The sequence below is a fragment of the Delphinus delphis genome, chromosome 14 (assembly GCF_949987515.2).
Source record: "Delphinus delphis chromosome 14, mDelDel1.2, whole genome shotgun sequence".
Lineage (NCBI taxonomy): Eukaryota > Metazoa > Chordata > Mammalia > Artiodactyla > Delphinidae > Delphinus > Delphinus delphis.
This window is the reverse complement of record NC_082696.1, coordinates 56,708,186-56,733,658: the sequence shown is the minus strand read 5'-3', so window position 1 is coordinate 56,733,658 and position 25,473 is coordinate 56,708,186. Positions and strand designations below refer to the sequence as shown.

Genomic DNA, 25,473 nt, shown 5'->3' with positions numbered 1-25,473 from the left:
TATATACATTAAATCAGTGATCCTCAAAGTCTGGTCTAGAATCTCCAGGATCCTTTCAGGAGGTCCATGAAGCCAAAACTATTTTCACAATAACACTAAAATAGTCTTTGCCTCATTCATCTCATCCTCCCACGAGTATAAAGTGAGTGGAGGTTTCCAGAGGCTACACAATGTGTAATATCAGAACAGACTGCATGCAGAAGCACATATGGGAATCTAGCTGTCTTATATTAAGCTAGACATTTAATTGATTTGAAAAAATGTCATACAATGCCATTCTTCATACTATTTTTTATTTCAGAGAAGTTACTTTTCATAAAAATGCTACTTATATTAATGTAACAGATTTAGTGTTATTAGTATCAATGTAATAGATTTAGTTACTTATATTAATTAATAGATTTAGTATTATTTTAATAAATACAATATTTAATAATATATTAAAATTTTTGTTTTAATTTTTAATACAATAAATATCAATAGAACATATTGATAAACAACATAAGGAAAACTCTATGAGATCCTCTGTAATTTTTAAGAGCGTAAAGGAGTTTTGAGAACAAAGTTTGGGAACTACTGTATTAAACCATGCTAATTACTCTATATCAAAATTTCAAAGGATGCTGGAATCACCTATAATGCAAATAAGTACTAAAAAAAAGAGTCTTCCCTCAGAAGACATTCTAACCAAGTTTAGGATCGGGCACATATCTGGAACAGGGCTAGTTTCAGGACTGAACTCACATGGGTCAATAACACCATCCGCATAGAGTCAAGAAATAATGCTAATAGCAAATGTAAAATTAGAAATGCTGTAAAGACGGGCTTCCCTGGTGGCACAGTGGTTGAGAGTCCGCCTGCCAATGCTGGGGACAGGGGTTCGTGCCCCAGTCTGGGAAGATCCCACATGCCGCGGAGCGGCTGGGCCCATGAGCCATGGTGGCTGAGCCTGCACGTCCGGAGCCTGTGCTCCGCAACGGGAGAGGCCACGACAGTGAGAGGCCCACGTACCGCAAAAAAAAAAAGAAATGCTATAAAGAATGAACCCCAGCTGTACAACCACGAACTATGATAATATCAATAACTCAAAATTCACTTTTCCAAAGAACTTGTTACAGAACTCTATCAATACTTACATCAATATTAATAACTGCAAATAGCATTTAATATTGAAATAATACCAAGAGATATGTATATGCCATCTCCAATATTCCCAAGTATTTTCCTATTAACACCTTTTCTATTTTATCAAAGACTTAAAATCAGAACTCACTTCAAAAACTCAATTCAAAAGATTTTCTTTAGAATAGTGAAACTTAAAAAAGCAAAACAGAAAAAAAAAAAATAGCGGTAAAAATAATAATTCTCTGAATTAAGACCCACCCTCCAAGCATCATTTTATTAATTACTTGAAACATCTATATATAACAAGACATAGATAAAAATTTATTTACTGATCTATCAGGTATACACTCTAATAAAACTCTGATATATGGAAACAGATAATTCCCTAAATTAATTCTCCTCTGGGGGTGGGGGAAACCTAGATTTTTTTCTACATTCCTGATACTCCATGTGATTTTCAAATTCTTAATTTCAATAATAACAACAATAACAAAAATAATCACAGCTACCACGTAACGAGTATTTATTAAATGCTACTTATCATCTCACACATGGTATCTCATTTAAGGCTTATACCAATTCTATAATCTACACATTCTTTTTATCCTGAGAGAACCCAGCAAAAAAAGCCTCTAGGGGATTCAATTACCTGAACTCTCACTACCAAAATGTGGGAAAGGAAAGACTTTTGATTTCAGTCTCTGCCCTTTCTACAATATGCCACCTCTCTTAATACTTCATCAAATATGTTACTCATCCAGTATTAAAACTGGGCTGACATTATTTTAAATTTATATCAGATAATGAATATAATGCCAGTAACTGAGAGCAAAACTGAACTTTTCATGTGACGGTAAGAGTAATTCATCATTTTGAATAACATAAGCAAATGGTGGCATAGAAAGGAATTAAAATGATGTTTCCTTTGTGTGATATAAAAAACTTATAAAGACACAATTCTTTATTGAACAAGTAGTATAAACCAGTCCAATTACTTCTAGATCAGTCTGTTTTTCAAAGCTTACTCTTTCAATCATAGAAACTAGTCAAAAATATTTTTCTAAATCAGTAAGTCATTCAGTATATAGATAAAATTTCTAATGTTTTGAAGTTTATTATATTTTCATCAAAGAACTCATAGAAATATATAATGCTGTACAAATGTAAACTGCTAATGTAATGTAAACTGTAAATGCTGTACAAATGTACTAGATTAACCATATAATTTATCATTCAAACCTATATACTTTTTGAAGAAGAGACACTACTAATTATTACAATGTAACAACAGGTTTAACCAGAACTGTCCCAGCAACCAGGACTTGTGGACACCCAAACTACTGCCCTAGACTCTTCTACTATTCATTACACCCACAGTCCTCCTACAACTACGTAGTGGAAAGATACACATGTCTACTATGTAAAACCATTTGGCTACATATTTGACCACTGTAGCACAATATTAAAGAAATACTTTCTTTGCCAGCCACCCATATTTTAAAAGGCTATTTCATTAAGATAATTCACATTAAGATAAAACTGCAATTACTTCAACTATACCTCATCCTGAAGTTCATCACCACTTTTAACAGAAGCAAGCATATCGTATAAAGTACAGCAAAGATCTTCTATTCTTGTTGCTTCGGCCATTTCATTTAAAGTTGCATTTAAGTACTTCTCAACTTCACACCACAAAAAGGAGTCGTTTGCTTTTTCCACAGGCTTGAGGTCCGGGGCGGAATGCTCCTGAAAATGGTCAGTCAGAAACTTCTTGTAATCCAAACTTATAGTTTTCTGGGATTCACCATTTATTGGCAGCTCGTCAAAGTGGTCCAAATCATGCATGTCAAAGGAAAATGCTAAATTTTTACCAAATAAAACTCTATCACCATATTCATCTGTTGTCATCTGGACGAGAGCAGTAAGACTGTCTTTACAAAAACGAGAAGTAATTCGATTAGTAGCATTACAAGCTGCAGTGGCAGATGATGAGGGAAAGGGACCAAACATCTGTTTGATAGCCTTTGTCTCCTTGTGACCAACAGAGTCCTTCAAGTGAAATGTCTTGAAGAGAAATGCAGCCGCACTTTCAATTGCTTCCTTCCCATTATCCGTTCCAACTATTCAGACAAAAGAAACAGCATTAGCTCAAATGGATCATGGCTGAAGTTTCCATTTTCAAAGAAACTACTACAAATCTTCCTCTGAGTAAATCCAACAGTGAAAACACACTGACATTTTGCTATAGATGGATAAAGATAGCCAATTCAGGAACAGGTAAATCCCTTTAAGTCCATTCCCAAATTCCCAAAGAATTGTATTAGGTAAATAACCCATTATCAGTGTTATAGCAAAGTAATTACCTACAACAACCCCTGACCTCTTTCTAAAAACAATTTGAAGCATTAGCTAAATCTTATTTAAAACCAAATTTTAAAAACTGATTTGATGAGCTAGTTAAATAAGTAAGGTGCAAAAAAAGTCTGAATTATAGACTTTTGGAGCTAGAAGGAAGCCTCACAAATCCCTAACCTCCTTTCCACGTACTATACACTTGAGATGGCAAGAAATAAATTTACATAGTTTTCATTCAAAAATATTTAATACATAAATCAACTACACGTCAATAAAAAATAAAGTTTTAAAAACAGTTAATACCTTTTCTACAAGGGTAGAAAGGTCAAGGATAAACATAAAAAGAATCTTTTAAAATAAAGTCAGCCATATTACACATTTTCTTTTAAATTCTGCTCTTGAGAAGAGGCCAGAAGTAAATTCTTACTAAAGTAAGAGGAAGTAAAAAGGAGCAGCCCCTAATTTCTTTAAGGCATTAATATCTCATATCTGATTCCCTCAAATAAAAGAAGAACCTGTATATGTGTCATAGAATTCAAAGAATATTCTAAGAGCAGAAAAAAGGAAATTCAATCTTGAAAAGGTCCCAAAAGTCAATGGGACTTAACCTAAAGTAATATTGGTAAAGTTAGCAATAATATAATTAACACCATCATCTTCCTGAAACCATGGCTCCAATCACATTAATCACAAATCTTGAGCAGCTTACGATATAGTTCAGAAATTCAACCCAAACTCCTATACTTTGTTTTCAAGTCATGCCAGGAACTGACCCCATTCTTTTTTTCCAGCTTTACTGGCTATTATACATTTCCTGCTCCAGCCAACAAGAATTTCTTAACATCCAAAACTCAGGTCCTGTTCTATTCTATGCCTATTTCCTATGCCTTTATTTTAATCTTCCCCAAGGCCTCTGATTATTCAAATACTACCCATGTTTCAGAATCCAGCTCAATTGCCTCTTTCAAAGTCAGGATAATACTGTGTACCTTCCTGTATTCCCTCACTGTTACCTAGCCAAAAATAGGTGTCTCAGCAGAGATTTAAACTGTTGAATTGAAGTGAACCCAGGCCTCAATGACACCAAACTAGTGTTCCTACATTATACCACATTGCCTGAGTAACTTTTTATTGTTTTTTTTCATTTGATGTTTACAAATGTGTGTAGAAGACTAACAGTTTATGTAAGTGAAGATAAGCAATTTTACAATGTATGTCGTTATTTAATTCTTTAAGTATGAAGTCTACTTTTACAATTATAAAGAATTTATAAAACACCATCTGACATATAATTATTCTTTTAGTATTTAGGAGAATACATGACAAAAATCTTCTAGAAATTAACTAATGCTTTTGAATTAATTAATTGAATAGGATTTGTGTATATTTTACTTATTCAGTCTACATATGAGGTTTGGAGAACTTAGGTTTTGGATAACTTAGGGATTGTAATAACTCTATAGATAATTCAACAGTTTGGGACTACCGAAGTCTGACCAAAACCGGAATTCACAATTACAAACTCATTCTTTATCTAACATTGTAAATGTTACTCTTTAGTAAAGATAGTATCATTTTTGCAACTTGGAATTTTCCTTAAACAACTTACTAAGAACTTTTACATTAAATTATCTCAATTCTTCCTAACAAAATTATCTCCATCTTTTAGATGCTAAAATAGAGACTCAGAATTAAATTTGGGAGAGATCAAATAGCTATTTAGTTATTAAACAAGATTCAAAGAAATCTTCTAACTCCTAAAAAAAGTTCTTTCTACTACACTACACTTCTAGAAAGTAGATTTATCTCTAATTCTCATTTAATAAACAAACAAATAAACAATCACCACTGTAGGAAATAAATAAATTTAAGAATAGTCAATTTATTACCAAAAGTGGAATTAACTTAAATACCTATCATTAGGTCACCGGTTAAATTATGTTACAGCCATATATTACATTCATTAAACATAATGCTGTGGATCCATATATCTTGCCGTAAAATAACCTCCACAATACATTAAGTGAGAAAAAAAATGTAAGTTATGAGTTCACTTCTGAAGAAAAAAAATAACTGCAGATTCATAAAACATCTACAAAGATCAAAACCAATTTTCTCAAGGTTTCAAATTTTTAATTTGAGCCCTTCTGTAATCTACAAAATTTCAAAAATAACAAAATACTTTAAACTCTTAAGCCTTGTTCGGTAAGGGTGGTTCATTCAGGTGAATATCCTTGCCTAACTACTAATTTTTCTGCACAACCTACTCCATCCCATCTCTGCGTTGGGCTGCTAAGAACGGACACGTGTCCACACCACATAGGGGTTTCTCAAAACTGAATCTCTGTAGCGCGCTACTTGAGAGTCTGGGAGTTCCAGTTTTTCAGAAGCATTAGCAAACAGCATTTGTTGCCACTGTTAAGATTAAATGATTATTAGTCTGAAACTCTTCGGTCAATTACACCACTGACTGTGCTAATCTTTCTGAGAGGAATAGGGATTTTAGGAAATTCGTTTTGTCCTCAAAATAAAGTCTCAGTAAAGAATAAAATATTCATTAAATAATCAATTGACTAAAGTTTGAAACTTAAGATCTCCAAACCTTTAAGGAAGCTAGTCTAGTTACCTACCACTTGAACATCTAATTTTCTATACATAAAACACTGGTGCTTTAGCCCAGAAAACTGGCTCTATGCACCTAGCACTTCAACTGCAATACATTTAAAGAGATATGCTTAAAAGTTCACTAGAATACTTTTTTTTTTTTTTGTGGTACGCGGGCCTCTCACTGTTGTGGCCTCTCCCGTTGCGAAGCACAGGCTCCGGACGCGCAGGCTCAGCGGCCATGGCTCACAGGCCCAGCCGCTCCGTGGCATGTGGGATCTTCCCGGACCGGGGCACGAACCCGTGTCCCCTGCATTGGCAGGCGGACTCCCAACCACCGCACCACCAGGGAAGCCCTAAAATACTTTTTATTAATAATAAATTATCATTGCCCTGCCTGCTTTACAGTTATATTGAGAATAAATGAGATGTATGTGAAATGTAAAAGTGTAAATATATAATTAGTAACTGATTACTGTAACATAAAACAAATTTGTAAAATTAGAGTTGAGTAGTGACAATCAAATCATCCTCAATACACAATTTACTTATGTATTTTTCTTTTGATTACATAATATTAAGAATTAAAAGGTTGTAAATTATAACTTTTTAGTTGCCTACCTTTATAGTTGAGGAATTCTTCAAAAAGGATGAGTAGGAAATTTTAATTGAAAAATGAATAAAAATATCCATCAACTGTTTACATCCTTAATTGCTAAATATTCAATTTAGAAGTTGTCAACAAAAGAGTTCCTTGACCAATTAATTCTTCAATGTGTAGGAGAAAGTATTTTACAAATTTATTTTTCCATGTTATGGCCAAACTTTAAATGTCCATTTTATCCCTGACACTTGATCTGTAACTGTAAATACCAATATATTATAACCCTGCATAACATCATTAACTTAAACTCATTCCATTTGTTAAAAATACAAGCAAGGCAGGCAAGTGGCTATAAACATTTTATATTTGAATAGAGATTAGCTAACTGATAGTTATGATGATTTATTTTACAAGTATGTAAAATACTTGTACCAGCAACTTTCCTAAGACAGCATTACATATAAAAAAGTACAAAAATGATTCAACTTAAACATAACTATCCCATACTCTCATCATTTTTTCCCTCTTACATATTTGTGTCCACTGCCTGTTAATGTACTTTTTTTCTAACAAGTATATTATCTAAAGTTGTCACATGAACCTTACAATCATTCTCCTCATTTTACAGAGAAACACAGATATAGAAAGGTTAAATAACTGAAGTTTATTCCCCCAAAAGGACTTCAAGTAGTGAGACATTCAGCCATGTCTCACTACTTGAAGTCCTTCATGATAAATCAAGTATCCTTAATATCTGTGGGCCAGTTTTTGGACTCTCTTCCATCTGGTTTATTCATCTATCCTTGGATCAATCCTTCACTGTCTAAATTACTGATCTTTATAGTAAGTCAATATCCAGAGAGTAAGCTCTCCCTCCTTGTTTCTCAAGGTTGACTTGGCTGTTCTTCACCTTTGAATTTCCACATAACTTTCAGATTATCTTGTAAATTTCTACATTCAAACACATACCCACAAACACAAACCTGCTGAGATTTGACTGGGATCACATTGAACCTGTAGATCAATTTGGGTAAAAATGATATCTTTATAGTAGTGAGTGTTTCAAGCCTTTGTATATCCCTCCATTTATTTAGGGCATCTTTAATTTCTCTCAATAATATTTTAGTTTTCCAAGAGGAAACCCTGCTCACCTTTTGTTAAATTTACATCTAGGTATCTGATGATTTTTAATACTTTTGAAAATGGCATTTTTGAAAAATTGGTGCTCGTAAGTAGAAGTAAAATTGATTTTTATACTGACCTTGCTAAATTCATTTTCTAACAATACAGTCATTTGACTAATGGCAGTTTTTTCCAATCTTTATACTCTTTCTTTCTTTTTCTTGCTTTATTACATTAGCAAGTACAGTGAGAAACAGAAGTGATGATAGCATTCTTCTCTAATTCACCATATCAAAAGAGAATATTTTTCAACGCTGTAACATTAAATATAACATTTGATCTAGGGTTTTTTATAGATACCCTTTAGCAAATTAAGGAAGTTCCTTTTCCATTCCTAGTTAGCTAAGTATTTTTTTTAATCACAATTGGATTTTAGATATTCATAAAATGCTTTTTCTTCATCTACTAAATAATCATTGGCTTTTAAACCTTTATTGCTTTACATGAAATCACACTATTTTTCCCATTTAATAATTAACATTTTGTGCACTCACATGCACTTGTGCCCTCTCTCTCACATGTATTTCTTTAACTGATCCATTTGACAGTATATTGCAGTCTTCATGACACTGAGATTTAGGATATCTTACATAGCCACACCACCTATCTCACCTAAGATCTTACCTAATATTACCTAATGATACCCAACACATATTCACATTTCTACAATGGCCCCAAATATATCTTTATACTTCTTTTCCGGTTCAGGATTAAATCAAGGATAGTATACTACATTTGATTATTATATGCCTGTAACCTCCCTTAATCAACAATACCCTCCTTTTTAAATGACGTTGAATGACCTTGCCCAGTAAAGCCAAAAAGGCACATAGATTTCTTTGTCTGAAGGTTTTTAATTACAAATTCAATTTCTATAATAGTCATATATTCAGATTTTCTATTTCCTCTTTTGTCCATTTTAGTCATTTTTGTCATCTTGGTCCTTTGAATCTGTCAAAAGCTTTGCTCATTGTCTCATCTTCTTCTTCTCCATCTGGCCTCCTCTTCCAGAATGGACAGTCACCTTTAGGAAAAAGTGGCTCAAACCAGGGTCATGCTTTTGGGGTTTATTCCTGCTTCTAGATTTTGGCCCCATAATTCTTCACTGCTTTGGTAGTATGTTGATGCAGTCAAACAAATTTTATGTTTTATAGCTTTTCTAGTTATTCTCAGCAGAGAGTTGTTCCAAATTACCTTGTCTGCCAATCTATGAGAAGTAGAAGTCAACTTTTTTGGAATCCACAATTTTCAAGATAGCTATTTTCACAAATACTTCTGCAAAACCTCCTGCCATATCCCATACACAACAGGCCTTTATTATTCTAAATGCCTACGCTTGCTTCCATAGACAGAATTGCCAGATTCTTCTAATACCTTCTTATACTTCCTTTTTCCAGTCATTACTTTATAAACTGCTTTCCACTCTCAGTTTTGATTCCTCACTTTTTTATAGTAAAATCTTATTTCCTTGACAACTCAAAAAACATAATGAATTCCCAAATTCTCTAAATCACACTTTGTAAGTTACTCCTGTCCTACCTTTTGGTTCATGCTTTTCTCAAAGATAAAGTTATTAAAAGTAAAATGTATAAAAACACCAAAATCCAAATAAAGCAGGGGTTATAAATTAAAGAAGGCAAAACAAATGTGTCTGTGTATGGCAAAATAACTTGAACACTGAAAAAAAAAAACAACAACTAGTTCAGTTCTGATCTGTACTGAGGATTCAGAGTAAAATTATTACATCATTCTGTTTGGCCTTAGGAGAGAGATTCACTTACAAAGCTGATTAGGGAACTGCTGGGTCTTTCTACTGATCTTTCCACCATTCTTGACCCCCATCCTACTTTCTACGTACTCTGTGTAAATCTTAGCCTCCTGAAATGATCATTTAAAACTCTAAATAACAGAAATACATGCCTAAAACATAATGCATTTTACTGTCATTCTCAATCTTGACCTCTTATTTTCAAAAATGTTTTCACTTAGAGCACATAAAATATATTGACAAAGTTTCATTACGAGCAGAATATAGGTTAATATGACTATGCTTATCCTTCAAAATCCATGGAGGAGATAGCTATATCTACAATGAGTAATTAAATAAACTAAGATTAAGTGCCAAGAATACTATTTTTAAATAATTTATAGTATTTTCTCCCTCAAGCTAAGTTTTATTATTAAAATACTCTTTGTGGGGAGAATGAAATTGTAAAAAGGTATAAGAATATATCAAATATAAACCTGAGAGAAAAATAAGTACTTTAAAATAAGAAAAATTTTTAAAAAGCTACCACTTGTAAGACATTGTCAGCATCAGAGGTAGTAGAGACCATGGTTGACTTTTAGTTGGATTCTCAATACTTCATTTACTTATTGAACATCTGTGTATCCCTTGCACCACATTAGGCACTGGAGTACAAAGGCACTGTGATTCCTAGAATCCCTGTATCATCAAGGCATTCACAGTCCATGAGGGAGAGGACAGAGGTAAATATCAAATAATGAGAAAGTACTCTAAAAAATATAGAATAGATGCCATTTTAATGGAACACTGTCTATTAACACTGGAAAGGAATAACAAAGGACATGGATGAAGCCTAAGCCATTTCTTCAGAGATGAGAAGCATTTTACCAGATAATCACAATGGGGAAAGTTATGCTAACACATAATGACAGAGAGACTGCTTAGTAAAGTAAGATAGTAAACATTATATATGTTAGGAACAAAGGCTGCATGTGACAGAATGGCAAGGAGATGAAAAGGTAAATTATTTCAATTCATAAAGGAACTTTTCCTTTCCCATTCTAAGGAATTTGGTCTAAAGAGCAAGCTGGGAATAAAAATGAGCTTTGCTTCTTATAACAATCAGTCTAAAAAAAAAAAAAGATAAGTCTAGTGACTGTGAAGAAGTTGAATAAGAAAGGATGGGTGAGGCGATAGGTTACTGCAGTAGTTCAGACATGCTATAGTAAAAGCCTAAACTAGGGCAAATATGCAAAGGGAGTCAATCGGAGAATAGCTGAAAAGTAGACTTGGACAGAACATGATCTCTAACTACAAGGAAAGGAAAGAATTTAGGATTTCCATCATGTTTCCATTTCAGAATTTTGGTCTAGGCCTGCCTGTGCCACAAATCAACCATGGGGTTCACTTAACCTTCAAGGACCCTGTTTCTTCACATACAACATGAAGGGATTGGACAAAATGTTCCCTGATGTCCCCTCCAGCTTAAAATACCTATTACTCTGACTGGTCAATACACATGTACCTCATACTACTATGCTCAACTGAAATATAAGTGATTGTTCTTTTTACTTTATTCTCTTGCTCCACGTTTTTAACACAATTACACCAAAATTACCTGTGCTAAAAGAATGATATAAGAGGAAACACAAAGACATTTTTTCCATAAGACTAATCATTTCAGTGCTGCTAGTTTTAATTACACTTCCAGTATCAGCAGTATTTTCATTCAGACAGAGTGGATGACTACTAGTCAACTACTAGTTTCACTAATAGTTTTTCAACTTAAACACACCATTAAAAAGCAGATATAATAGAGCATTTTCCTAAATACAACCCTAAGATTTTATCTGTCATGAAAATATTCTTTTGAGACATTACATCTCAAAATAATCAATTCCTTAAACACGTCAGTCAATAGATTAGTTCCTGAGTATGACTCAGATGCTTTGCTAACAGGCAAAACTCCTAGAATTATGTTTAATGATCGGCTATTTAAAACAATAAGTTTTGACTTTTCAGAGATATTTGGGGGAAGTAGTCTAAAGAATAACTTATTTTTTAATAACCTTAATTTCCACATCATTTAATAAAGAAATATTTAGTCATGGTACTGAATAAGCTCAATATTTTATACTATTTTTGCTAAATATTCTGAGGTATTTTCATAATAAAATTAAAGGAAGGATATTACAGTTTTTGAAAACTGCTTAAGTCAGACCACCCCCCAACAAATAATTCTAACATCTTAGAAATGAAGACAGTGAAGCCCAGAAGTGTTACGATCCTACTCAAGGTAATCTAGGTAGATTGGAGACTTTGCATTTTTGCTACTATTTTCTAATGAACCTAACTGCCTCAGTATTCTTAAAACATAAAGTCTATGTCAAATGCTGTCACAAATCACATCAGTGCGCTCTATTTTCCCTAGGCTTAGTAAGTAATCTCAATTCTCACCAAGGCCCTTGAACTTCAAAAGATCATCTAACTGCAAAAACATACATGACATTCATTTTGTACTTTCACAACTTAAATTATGGGGGCATTAAACTCAATATTATACTATACTACAAACCAATGATAATTAAATAATACATCAGAGTCAAAATATTTGAATAATAAATTCTAAGATTTGATGATCATAAATAAAAAGTCTTCAAGTATACAAGATATAATAGAAACACCTTACAAAGTTGGTGAAGGGAAGAAAACTGCCAACCAGCATATGGTGAAGTTAGGATCTAAATTTTCGTTCTACTAAGAAATCACCTGAGAAAACTTTTTCATTTATTTATCAAGTGAAATTTTATTAAGACCCTAAAATATACCAAGCACTATTCTAAGCACTGGGGATGGAGTTTGTTGAACAAGAAAAATAAAATCCTATTCTCATGAAACTTACATCCTAGTAGCAAAACACAGGCAATAAACAAACAAGCAAAATATCAGATAATAAATGTTATGGAGAAAATGTTACCGAGGGTTACAAGATAAAGAATGACTAGGTAACCGCTTAAGATTAGATGATCAGCGAAGGCCTCATTAAGGAAATAATTTTCAGGTGAGCTCAGAATAACAAGAAAGGATCTACACACTCTAAGATTAGGACAGAAGAACATTCTCAGCACAGGAAACAGCATGTACAACGATCCCCAAATAGGCACCAACCTGGTGAGTTTGCAGAAGTAAGAAAAGGCCATGTGTCTGAAGCACAGTTAGTGAAAGCAAGGATGGCTCAAGGTCAGAGAGAAAGGTGAAGGCCAGATCATACAGAGCCAAAGTTATCAGTCTGAACTTTTTATAGGTAGAAACCTGAATTTGAAGTTAGAACTACAGTAGTGTTAACTATGCTTTTTAATTATCGGAGTCTGGAACGGGACAATGAATTTCCATGAACAAACTCAGATGTTTTACCAAAGAGTCACATGATTTGTTTTACTCTGTCTTCAATTTTGGGAAACTAACTTGTGTTAAGCGCAGTGTTACAATCTCTAACTACAATTTCCTTCAAATGTAATCAAATGATGTAAATATTAGTGTGCAACAGGAATTGAAGAAAAGTTCAGCTTCAGTACTGGCCCTCACTGTGTGTTAGGTGGGCATCTTAAGGTTCCTTCCAACTACAGAAAATTTTTAATTTACCCTAATCCTTATTTCAATAAAGACAGTGGTTTAAAACTCTAAATTCCTATAAATCCCTCAAGTTGACTGTATTATAATTACTACTTTTGCCTCCCTGAATCCTAAGCTCCTTGATAGATAAGGCTGTCTCATAATTATGAATACTTCCCTGGAAATTTTAACCTTTCACTCTATAGTATACAGTTTAAAAGGCATCTATTTTTGAACTTTAGTGGATTAAAAAAAATAACAAAACTATACCTATTTGTTTTGCAGCCTGCAATATATCTTTTAAGTCTTCATTTACACTTTGCATTTCACTCTTCTCCAGCTTTTCATTCAAAAATTTTACAATCTTCATCCATGTCAGGTCCAAACCTACAGTTTGTTCATGAAGTTTAGACCGCTTCAACTGAAACAGACAGAATAATACAGAACATACTGATTAAAGATTTTCTCAATTCTATCATTTATTACATATATTTTGCATTACATTATACAACTTGGCACTACCCACAAGAATTCAAAATTGTATCTACTCACATCCAAATTTACAGCTCCCAGAAGGAGCTTTATTTAACTGTGATTTAAAAGAATCTCATTTGTTTAAAGATGTTTTAAAAAAGCTTCTTTTTTTACAGTTTAATCACAATGAATACTCATTATGAAATAATTTTCATACGGCAAAGTAAAAAGCAAAATGTCCAACATCCAGATAACAATCGGTAACACCCCACATACCTCTTTTCCATTTTCCTGCTCGCTTTTTTTTTAATTTATTTTTTTAATTTATTTGTTTGTTTGTTTTTGGCTGTGTTGGGTCTTCGTTTCTGTGCGAGGGCTTTCTCTAGTTACGACAAGTGGGGGCCATTCTTCATTGCGGTGCATGGGCCTCTCACTATCGTAGCCTCTCTTGTTGCAGAGCACAGGCTCCAGATGCGCAGGCTCAGCAGTTGTGGCTCACGGGCCCAGTTGCTCCGTGGCACGTGGGATCTTCCCAGACCAGGCCTCGAACCCGTGTCCCCTGCACTGGCAGGCAGATTCTCAACCACTGTGCCACCAGGGAAGGCCCCTCCTGCTCATTTTTAACATAGCTTAAACCATACTGTATATAAGAACTTTATGTGATGCTTTTTGATGAAAGGCATTTAAAGAAAATAAGACTCCTATGACAGGTTCAATATATTCAAATCAGTATTGCTTTCCTAAGTCTGATCCTAGAACAAGTTAGGCATCCAGGAGATTCTTATCTATACACACACTTTCCTTGAGACTATAAATCTTTCCATTCTCAAGAACTGACACAGAAAGCAATAAAAATTTTACTTCATATCATTGGACTTGATCCATGGATTAAACTTCATGATGTCTTGTGACCAAATGAAAAGTAGCAGGTCTGACAGAAAACTGTAATTTTCCTCTTGGTTCTATTGACACTATTCCTATTACTTTCATAATTCACTATTACTTCCCTGCCTCAGTTTTCTAAACTGAAATGGAGCTAATTAATCTGGGTTTAAGGGGAGGAAAACAGGCAAATGTAGAGATGAAATAAGACTGGCCCTAAGTTGAATTAAGTTGTTATAATGGGTCATAGGTACACAAAGCTTCACGTTACTTTTCTCTCTCTTTTGTATATGTTGGATATTTCCCAAGATAAAAAATTACATTAAAATGAGGCTCATTATATCTGCCACTTTCTTCCCCCAGAGGGGGAAAATGTGTTTAAAAGCCTACAAAGACAAATTAAATGACATGGGATGAGCATGTCGTCCTTATAACTTTCAAATTTTAAAATCTTCTGCTGCGTCTCTTATATAAAATAACTTGTAGGGCTTCCCTGGTGGCGCAGGGGTTGAGAGGCCGCCTGCCGATGCAGGGGACGCGGGTTTGTGCCCCAGTCCGGGAGGATCCCACATGCCGTGTAGCAGCTGGGCCCGTGAGCCATGGCCACTGAGCCTGCGCGTCCGGAGTGTGTGCTCCGTAATGGGAGAGGCCACAACAGTGAGAGGCCCACGTACCGCAAAAAATAAATAAATAAATAAATAAATAAAAAATAACTTGTAAAGGGCCTTGGTTAGGCAATGAGAGGAAATAATTCAAGTTTAAGATAGCAATATTAATTAACTGTATAGAATATATCCTTATTTTAATTGCTGTGAAAATGCAAAATAGCTCCCATCATAAAGAAGGTTAACTGTTTTGTGTGTAGCAAAATTCTGTATCATCATTAGAGGAAAAATCTACCTAAAGACTGTTACAAATCTTTTTTTCCTAGTATCAATCTTTCAGTGAAGCTATTAATTGTAAAACTGCATAAGGGCTTTAAGCAATAAAATTCCAACCTACTAGGAAACAATGTTAATATTCTACAAGAGTCAAATAAGGAGTCAGAAAAGGGACTGCTGCTTTTTAAAAAACAGCATAGGGCCAGTTCCTTCATATACTATATTAAATGGATCTTTCCTTCATATGCACAGTTCATGGACCTTTAGGCCTATTACATCCACAACCAATTATAAGGACAAGACAGAAGTGAATTATGAGACCAGCTATAGAGTTTAAAAGATTAATATTCACATTTGATAAGAATTTGACCAGAGATCTGAAAACTTACTCAGATGATCTAGAGGTAAATTACTGGATTAAATTACAAAATTAATTGAGGCAGGTATCTTAGGAACAGAAAAGTTAACAAAGGATTCAATATCATAGTTCTATTTGTTCTCTTTCACAATAAACTTGTAAGTGCTTAAGATAAGTATTCCCACAGCAAACATCAATATGCACATTCCCCTTCTTGGTATAATACCAAAAAAGGTAAAACTTTCCATTTTTAAAAATGCACACAAGGACTTCGCTGGTGGTCCAGTGATTAAGAATCAGCCTTCTAATGCAGGGGACGCGGGTTAGATACCTGGTCGGGGAACTAAGATCCCGCATGCTGCGGGGCAACTAAGCCTGCGCAACACAACTAGAGAGCCCAGGCACCAAACTACTGAGCCTGCGTGCCACAACGAGAGAAGCCTGTGCACCACAACAAAGACCCAATGCAGCCAAAAACAAACAAAAAAAAGCACACAGAATTGAGAAAAAGAATGCCAAATATCTGCCCGTATCTTATGTTTATAATGGTTTTCATCTAAAATGTTTACCTGTAAGTCAGTCACTTCTTCATTATAATTATCTTGCTTGGTGACATTTGAAAAGGAGCGCAAGGCTCCTGTGAGACGAGGTAAAGCCATCTATTATTCAATCAGCGATCCATACAACGAGAAACCTGAAACTGAAACAAAACAAGATGATATTTATCTGTAGAGAGGAGGTGGGAGAGGTAATCAAATTCAACAAATTAGCCTGTACAAGAAAAAAAGAAACTAATTAGTTAAAAAGCAATTGCTACCAATGTTGAAAAATTCTCCTGACACATTTTCTACCCAAGTAGTTTATTTAATAATTCATTGGCTTATAGGTGAAAAAGAAACAGACAAAAAAAAAAACCCACTTGTTTGTGGGTACTACCATAACATTCCTTCAAATGAATTCTACCAATTCCTAAGTACAGGTGTCAAATACTGTATTACTACAGCCAATAATATTGAGAGAGATAAAAGCACCTGCCCATCTTTTCTCCAATTTCATTTTACACTCACTGATTTCATTTCACATTATCCCTTACTTTCAGTCTCACTGGCTTTTTCTCTTCTTAAAGTATCAAGCATGTTTCCACCTACTTGCATTTGCATTACTTGGAATGTTCTTCTGATCCTCATACAGCTGACTCCTTGACACAAAAGTCTTGGCTTAAAAGATGCCTCCTGACATGGGGCCTTTTTTGACCACTCAATCTTAGACAGGGCAGCTACTCAGTTACTGTCTATCATAGTACAACATTTCAATTATTTTTATAGGCACTAATTAATATTTGACATTCTCTTATTTATTTACTTATTTATATATTGTCTTACCCCACAAAGAGTAAGCTTCATGACAAAAAAGACCTTCATTTCACTGATCTCCCCTAGCAAACAAAACAGTACTAAGATATTTTTGGCACTCATTAACTATTTGGTTAATAATAAAAGGAAGAAAACTGGAGAAAAGGAGACCATGGTAACAGGGAGACTGAAGAATGAGAAAAGAATTAGAGCAGCTGAGGAAGGGGAGAATTCCCAGGGAAAGAAAGAAGTCAGGTAATCTGACCTAATCTTGTTTATATGCTAACAACTAAACAACTAATCTTTTGGCAAATAGACTAATTATATTTGCTATGAGGGGAGTCCTCATCTATGGAATACTCTTAGAGGGTTACCTGGTTTAAGATAGCTTATTACAACAAAACTACAATGTTTATAAGGCATGACTGCCTGGAGGATGTCACATAAACTATGTAAGTCCCTAGGACAGTTCTCAAATAGGGATGATTTTGCCCCCGTTGGGACATTTGGCAAATCTGGTAACACTTTGGGACATCGCATCTGGGGGGTTGGGAGGGTACTACTTTTCTGGTGGGTAGAGGCCAGTGATGCTGCTAAACATACTATAAGGCACAGGACAGCCTCCTCACAACAAAGAATTATCTAGCCCCAAATGTCAATAGTGCAGAGCTTATAAAAACCTACTCTAGTCTAAAATAGAGATGTTTTATAACCCAAACACTTCTCACAGTGTGAAAAGACCAACAAAACTCAATTAAGAGACCTCACTAATTGTTTGGGCCAAAGAGCATGTGTCTATTGTGAGACTGAAAGAAAGAACAACTAGGGGGACATATAGGATGTCTCAGACCACTCCTTGTTTCTGCTCTTCTTGACTGCATATACCCTTTGAAGTTATTACAAAGCTTAATACTTGGAAAAATCTCTGGCTCCTATATTAGTGTAATTAGATATAAAATAACTGTATGAAATGTTTAACAAAATAAGAGAGAATTTAAAAATAATGAATAATAATAAAATGACTAGGCAAATTTGAAAATATAACTTTTAAAAATAAATACTTGTTAAATTAAAAACAATCAATATATAAGTTAAACAACAGATTAAATACAGTGAAAAGTGGTGACCTGAAAGAGAGATCTGAAGAAATAACCCAGTATGCTGTTACAACTAGACAAAGTATACATTAAGTAGATCAAAGAGAAACAAGTCCAAATATATCGATACTCACAATAAATGTAAATGAATTAATCTTAACACCCAAAAGATTGACAGACTGAATTACTAAACAGCGATCAAGTAAACACCAGAGCTATACCTAAAATAGGACAGAGAAAGGTTGAAAGTTAAGAGATAGAATAAGATCCTCCTATAAATAATAACCAAAAGTAGCTGTAAATAATAACCAAATAAATAATAATAATATTTGGTTAAATAATAACCAAAAGTAGCTGGTGGCTATATCAATAGTATCAGATCAGACAAAATAGACTCTAAAAACAAAAGGTATTATTAGGGATGGGGGGAAAAAAACAAAAAAAACCCACTTCTCTACATAATAATAAAAGATACAGCTCACTAAGAAGGTATAAAACTTTTGAATTTGCATGCCCTGATGGAATAGCCTCAAAATAGTTAAAACAAATAGATCTCCAAAAGAAAGTAACAAGTCCAACATCAAAGTGAAAGTTCAATAATTGATTAACTATTGATAGGTCAAATCAACAAAAATTCAACAAAAAACAGGGAACTTGAGCCGTGAAATTAGTAAATTTAACCTAACATATATGAAAATATATATTCTTTTCAAGTACACTTGTAACAATTTTAAATGGTCTATGTATACGAGGCCATAAAGTAAATCTCAACAAATTTCAAAAAGTAAGTGTCATATAGATCAGGGGTCAACAAACTTTGCAGAAAGAGAGTAAATACTTAGGTTTGGCAGGCCACACGCAGTCTCTGCTGTATAATCTTTGCTTTTTTTTTTTCCTTTAAAAAAACAAAACAAAAAAACACCATTCTTGGGCTCAGGGTGACCAAATTAGTCTGCTGACCCCTGATATAGCTCATATTTTCTGAGCAAAATACAATTAGATTAGAAATCAGAAACACAAAAGATTAAAAAACATAGATGATTGCATTACAAATCTGTAAGGAAATGGTATGAGAATGGCTGGGGCAAAAAACGGATGGATTATCCACACCACACTGAAGAACTTTAATCAGAAAAGTAAAATGATCCAATTTGCAAATAAACTCCCTAGATAGCTGACTTCAAATTTCAAGTATCCATTGGGAATGAATTTAGGAGAGCATTTCTGGAAACGAGATGATTCCGAGAACCACATCTGGATTTTTCTAACACTAGATAACATACTTTCTGGAGCATCTGGAAGAAGAAATGAAAGTAGGAGTCAGTGGACAGCAAAGAGACTCTCAAACTTTAGTGTGCATCAGAGTCACCGGAGGGCTTCTCAAATTGCTAAGCCCCACCACCCTATTCTTCACCTCCAAGTTTCTGATTCAGCAGATCAGATGGCACTGTGATGGGGCACAAAAATTTTATATTTCCAACACATTCTCCAGTGATGCAGCAGGTCAAGGACCATACTTTGAGAACCAGTTTTAGAGATAGTATCTTTCATTCTGAAGTCACCATTCAATTTTGTCTCAAATCAATAGTAACCAAGGAGTTTCCGTCTATACTAAGAATTCGGTGGCTTGAGTTAGGTTGTACAATCTGCTTCCCAGCAGTCTTTCTCAACAAGGTCTTACTGAAAGTGAACTGAATGACTTTTTTCTCAATTCTCCTACAGATGGAACATAGTTAACATCATCCATTGAGAAGTAAAGCATACAATGTATGCCTTAGGGCACTGGAGTTTAAATTCTCTACCTAGATTGAGAGAATTCTATTCAAAGACAAGAACGCTATTCATGATGACTGACATTAAGTCAGAAGTCTTTAAAGAAAGGTCTTGACACTAAACTGAACAGTATTCTGCCTCGGAACCTACTTTTTAACCTCACACGTTAGTGTTTTCAAAATGTAGAATCAGAACAAGAGACATGGGATATATGGGCTATTCTGCCTCAGGCAAGGTCTTATGAATTAACAAGTATTTGGGACCACTACTTTCATCATTTAGACATATCTCACAATAATCTGAATGTCCTGTCCCTCTCTTTAAAAAGCAGGCAGTAAGAGTTCATTGATTTTTACTCTAATTCACAAACCTAACAAACCCTAACAAAACAAGATACCACTCACACTGAAACTCTAAGAAGAGATCTAACAATGGGGCCTGGTAATGAGGTCACACTGTTTGTTATACACTGCACAAACAGGAAACTCTAAAGCTTCCTGAGGGCTCATCAAAATCATCAGTATGAGTTATACTTGTCAAAAAATGAAGTAAAGCACATTACTTGGTTTTCTAATTTGGTTTTATCTATTTTCTTCCTCCAGTTAAATGACCAACACTGTAAGATGTAACAGCTCATTTCCTCATAGTCACCTATAAATCATTTATTCACAAATACTTGAGTATCTCCTATCTAGTAGGAACTGTGCTAGGCACTGAGTATAAATAAGGCTTACAGAACTCTATTCTTCAAAACTCATTGTATTCTGTACCAGTAAAAAGATCACCAACATTTAAGGGTACCTGAAATGTATAAAGGTCAAAATGAGAAAGCCTATTTTAAATCTTTGGTTATTCATTTAATCAGCAAATATCTATAGATCACCCACAATATATTAGATACACTGCAAGGATCTAGAGATTAAAAGAATAAAAATTTTGGTATGACTGCAGCTGCCCTAAATAACAAGTTTACAGTATGGTTGAAAAGAAAGGAAACTAGTTGCAATAATTGTGTAGATATAACTGCAGGAAGACAAGGGAGAAAACACCTAAGAGGTGAGAAGGAAGGTAGATAAGAAGAAAGGAAATTGAGATTTAAAGGACTTGAATGAGCTGACCTGGTGGGGAAGAAAAGGTTACTCCAAGGTAGAGATATAAAGAAGAAAACTAAAATAACAGATTATTGCTTAAAAAATCCCTATATAATAGTACATTTGGAGACTCATGAAATAAGATTAAAGATGTAAGCAGAGATCCAACAACATGTCTCAATTTAAGCATTTTTTATCCTGATAAAAAATTTAACATATTGTACAGAAATGACTCAAATATAAGTGTAGTGAACAGATGAAAGGTGGGGTTAAATTGAAGACAAGCAAACCAGTTGGAAAGTTTTTTCAAGAAACCAGGTGAGAGACAGAGGATACAACTGAGGCAGGGAAAGGCAGAAAAGGATGGATCTGAGAGATACTTATATTGGGGACATAGAATAAATTCACGGGACAGGATGTGAAGATCAAGGGGAAAAGGGCAGGACACCCATATTTCTGGTTCAGGAGAAGCAGAACAGCAGAGTGTATGGGTACAGAGGGCATACTGGAAGACGAAAGATGATTAATTCTGCTTTGGAAAGTTCTGATCATGGGCCATCAAGTGGGATATACAGTTTGGGGTTTCCTATCACAGGTCTGGGCTGGAAGTACAGAATTTAGTGTTATCACTTCAACATAGTTAAAATCATGGATGAACATATTCCTTTAAGTCAAATTATTTATATATATAAACCTGTGGACCCTCTCCCTAAGAAAATAGACATATACACATATAAACATTTTGTAATCCATTTCAGAGGCTGCATGAATGTCATGAAACCTATCCATGTACCCCGAAAAACCTCTTGAGAGTAGACAGTACAGGGCCAAGGACAGAGTCCTAAGAGATCAGCAAAGAGCTGTCATATGAAGAAAGTGGTATCACATGAAAAAAGAAAGTTTCAAATGTCATGCTAGAGAGTCCAGTGTACTTAGCCACTCTCAAGTCTTAGATGACTTTAGTACACATAGTTTCAAAAAAAATGGTCAGTGAAAGAAAATTTCAGTGGGTGAAAGATAAATGGAGGGCTTCTCTGGTGGCACAGTGGTTAAGAATCCGCCTGCCAACGCAGGGGACATGGGTTCGAGCCCTGGTCTGGGAAGATCCCCCATGCTGCAGAGCAACTAAGCCCATGTGCCACAACTACTGAGCCTGCACTCTAGAGCCCGCGAGCCACAACTACTGAAGCCCGCGCACCTAGAGCCCGTGCTCCACAACAAGAGAAGCCACTGCAATGAGAAGCCCGTGCACCACAAGAAGAGTAGCCCCTGCTCGCCACAACTAGAGAAAGCCCGTGCGCAGCAACAAAGACCCAACGCAGCCAAAAATAAAAATAAAAATAAATTTATTTAAAGAAAAGATAAACAGAAAGGGAGGAAATGGGGAAATAAAATGGGTACTAGCTACTCTTTCAAGGAACTTGGTTGAAAAGAAAAGGAGAAGAGGCAAGAAATAGCGAAATGCATGCGGTTGAGAGTTTTTAGAAATACAGGAAAGAGTTGAGCACAATTCTATAATCAGAGTAGAGCCAATAGAGAAAGAGAGAGGTTGAATAACCAGAAGAAAGACTATGACTTAGGGGAGCAGGGTCCCTGAGAACGCAGGAGAGAGAATCATGGTTCTAGTGATAAGACTTGGATGGAAGGATGAACATGGAGGGATGGATGAGTCAAAGTGCAGATATGTTTGTAATATGGGAAGCAGAAGGTGAATGGGGGAGAAAAAATATGGTAAAAGAGAGTTCCACCAAAATGACTCCTATTTTCTTTGAGATCTGCCAAGACTATTCAAAAGAAGATGAGATGGAATTTTTAAAGACAGAGGCAAAAGTTTGACCTTACCACCAAAAATGAGAGGAAATTGATTAATAAACCATAAAAGGATTTTTCAGGTGGCAAATGAATGCTCATCTCATACCGGAAACCATAAATTTAGAATGGCAACAATCTGGCAAAGGAATGAAGGTTGGTATTATAGAGGGTTAAGGCTTTATAACACAGGGACAGTAGGAGGACAGTGGAGCCTAAATGATGCAAATGATTAAGTGCTGGATTTGAGATCCAAAGGAAAGGAAAAAACATTCACCTAGGAGGTCTTAAAGATACAATGTCATAATGTTTATGGTTAAAATTTCTGATATATAAGATACAGTGAATGCTCATCAAGATAAACTGGCCTGCAAAGCAATTGTTACCACAGTAATTTCTATTCCACATTTAGCGTGGCCTACTAAATGACAAATGCACAAATAAAAAGATCCCTCTGAACAAATACAATTGCTAAAAGACTGAAACCCTAAAAGTCAATATTTTCCTGTTGGCCTGAAGTAACCCCCACTATGGTTATCTGAATGAATCTTTACAGTGATTAGATATATGTACAGATAAAAAGGAACTGTCTTGAAGAAGTTAACTGCCCTTTTTAACATTCAAATAGGAAAGATAAAAATTTGACAGTAATGCATTTCCCTTTGTGAAATGATATTAACCAATAATGAGTAAGTTAGAATTCTAGTACACATTATTTTGAAGTATCACATAAAAAATTGTAAGATTTATTCTTCATATTCCAACCCTGTACTTCTCAAGTCTAAAAAGGGTCTCACAGATTGATAGCAACTTTAGGAAAATATAATTACAGTATTTTTAATTATAAAAAATTAACAAAAACTCCAGAAGAGACAAACCATATTTCTTAATGAGTAGAAAGCCAAGCAATTACTTGTTGGTGATCATGGATACCAGGTAATTATTAGGAAGAAAAAAGAAAAAGTAAAAGGGATATAATGTAGGTAAGGAATAAAAACACTGCAAAGACCTGTGGCCTATGAATGTGGAGTGGCCTATGAATGGAGTAAAAATTAGAATTTAAAATTTCAATACTTTTGGGCTTCCCTGGTGGCGCAGTGGTTGAGAGTCCGCCTGCCAATGCAGGGGACGCGGGTTCATGCCCCGGTCTGGGAAGATCCCACATGCTGCGGAGCGGCTGGGCCCGTGAGCCATGGCCGCTGAGCCTGCGCGTCCGGAGCCTGTGCTCCGAAACGGGAGAGGCCACAACAGTGAGAGGCCCACGTACCAAAAAAAAAAAAAAAAAAAAAAAAAAAATTTCAATACTTAAAATAAAATTATATGCCCACAAACCATATCGTTAAAAAAAGTAAGCTAAAATATTTATATTTTAATTCACCAGTTTAAAAAATCGAGCCGTGGGCTTCACTGGTTGGGAATCTGCCTGCCAGTGCAGGCGACACAGGTTCGAGCCCTGGTCCGGGAAGATGCCATATGCCACGGAGCAACTAAGCCCGTGCGCCACAACTACTGAGCCTGCACTCTAGAGTCCACTCGCCACAACTACTGAAGCCCACACGCCTACAGCCCGTGCTCCGCAACAAGAGAAGCCACCACAATGAGAAGCCTGTGCACCGCAAGGAAGAGTGGCCCCCGCTCGCCACAACTAGAGAAAGCCCACGTGCAGCAACGAAGACCCAACACAGCCAAAAATAAATAAAGTAAATTTATTTTTAAAAAGTTTAAAAAATCAAGTTGTGATATAGTTTACACTGTTTAGATCAGAATTCAGAAAACATCAGCCTTAATAGCCTTAATATATGTAAAACATTATATATATAATCCTCTATTATGTCATTTCAAAATGGGGTGGTTTTTTTCATAGTAAATCCTATAGAAAATTTTAACTTAATCGTATTGAACTTGTATTCCTTACTTTTATTGTACTTTATTGCCACCAACTGGTTAATATAGTGGAATCACATTACAGGTGCATTTAATTATTTGAATCAATCAAACATAAGAGGCCAAATATAAGGCATAGACAGACATAAACAGTAATATTAGAGATTCTGCCCACTATTTCATGTACTCAATACATGCTCTAGAGTGAATGGGGGTGAGCAACAAGAATATGATGCTCTCTTAATCTGTTTCGATCACTACATGCATAACAAACTGAGAATCTTGCTGCACTGCATGACTCCAATGTTTAAAACTAAGCTCCCTTTTAAAAAAATATACAACATGGCCATTAAACACAAGCCAACTTTTTCATCTGGTGCACCCTCAGAAACTGTGATATGTTCCAAGTTTGGAGGAAAAACGTGGCTGCATACAACATATTGAGAGACAGTATGTTGTGACAACCTGGTGTCCTCCTAAAGAATTTTCAAGGGAAATTTTAACTATTTATAGTTTCCAGCCAACAAGTTCACTTTAGATCCTAACTCATTCTTAAGCATGAAGCAACTGCTCTTGAATAGTTTCCAGTCAAATTAGAAAACACACTCAGAGCATGGAGAACAGAGAAAGAAAGGGAAAGATG

General features: G+C 35.0%; 1 protein-coding gene across 4 annotated transcripts in view; it reads right to left on the bottom strand.

Moving 5' to 3' along the window:
• Positions 1 to 25,473, bottom strand: part of ASCC3 (activating signal cointegrator 1 complex subunit 3) — a 334,404-nt gene that overhangs the window by 290,642 nt on the left and 18,289 nt on the right. The window contains exons 2-4 of one of the 4 annotated variants that reach the window (XM_060030178.1): positions 16,394 to 16,524; positions 13,500 to 13,650; positions 2,686 to 3,245 (exon numbers count right to left, since the gene is read on the bottom strand). In XM_060030178.1, the coding sequence (XP_059886161.1) occupies positions 2,686 to 3,245; positions 13,500 to 13,650; positions 16,394 to 16,483 (801 nt within the window). In that variant the 5' untranslated portion in view covers positions 16,484 to 16,524. Of the gene's footprint in view, positions 1 to 2,685; positions 3,246 to 6,705; positions 6,891 to 7,440; positions 8,895 to 13,499; positions 13,651 to 16,393; positions 16,525 to 25,473 lie in introns of those variants that run through there. The other 3 variants (XM_060030179.1, XM_060030181.1, XM_060030180.2) reach the window with 3 other exon arrangements.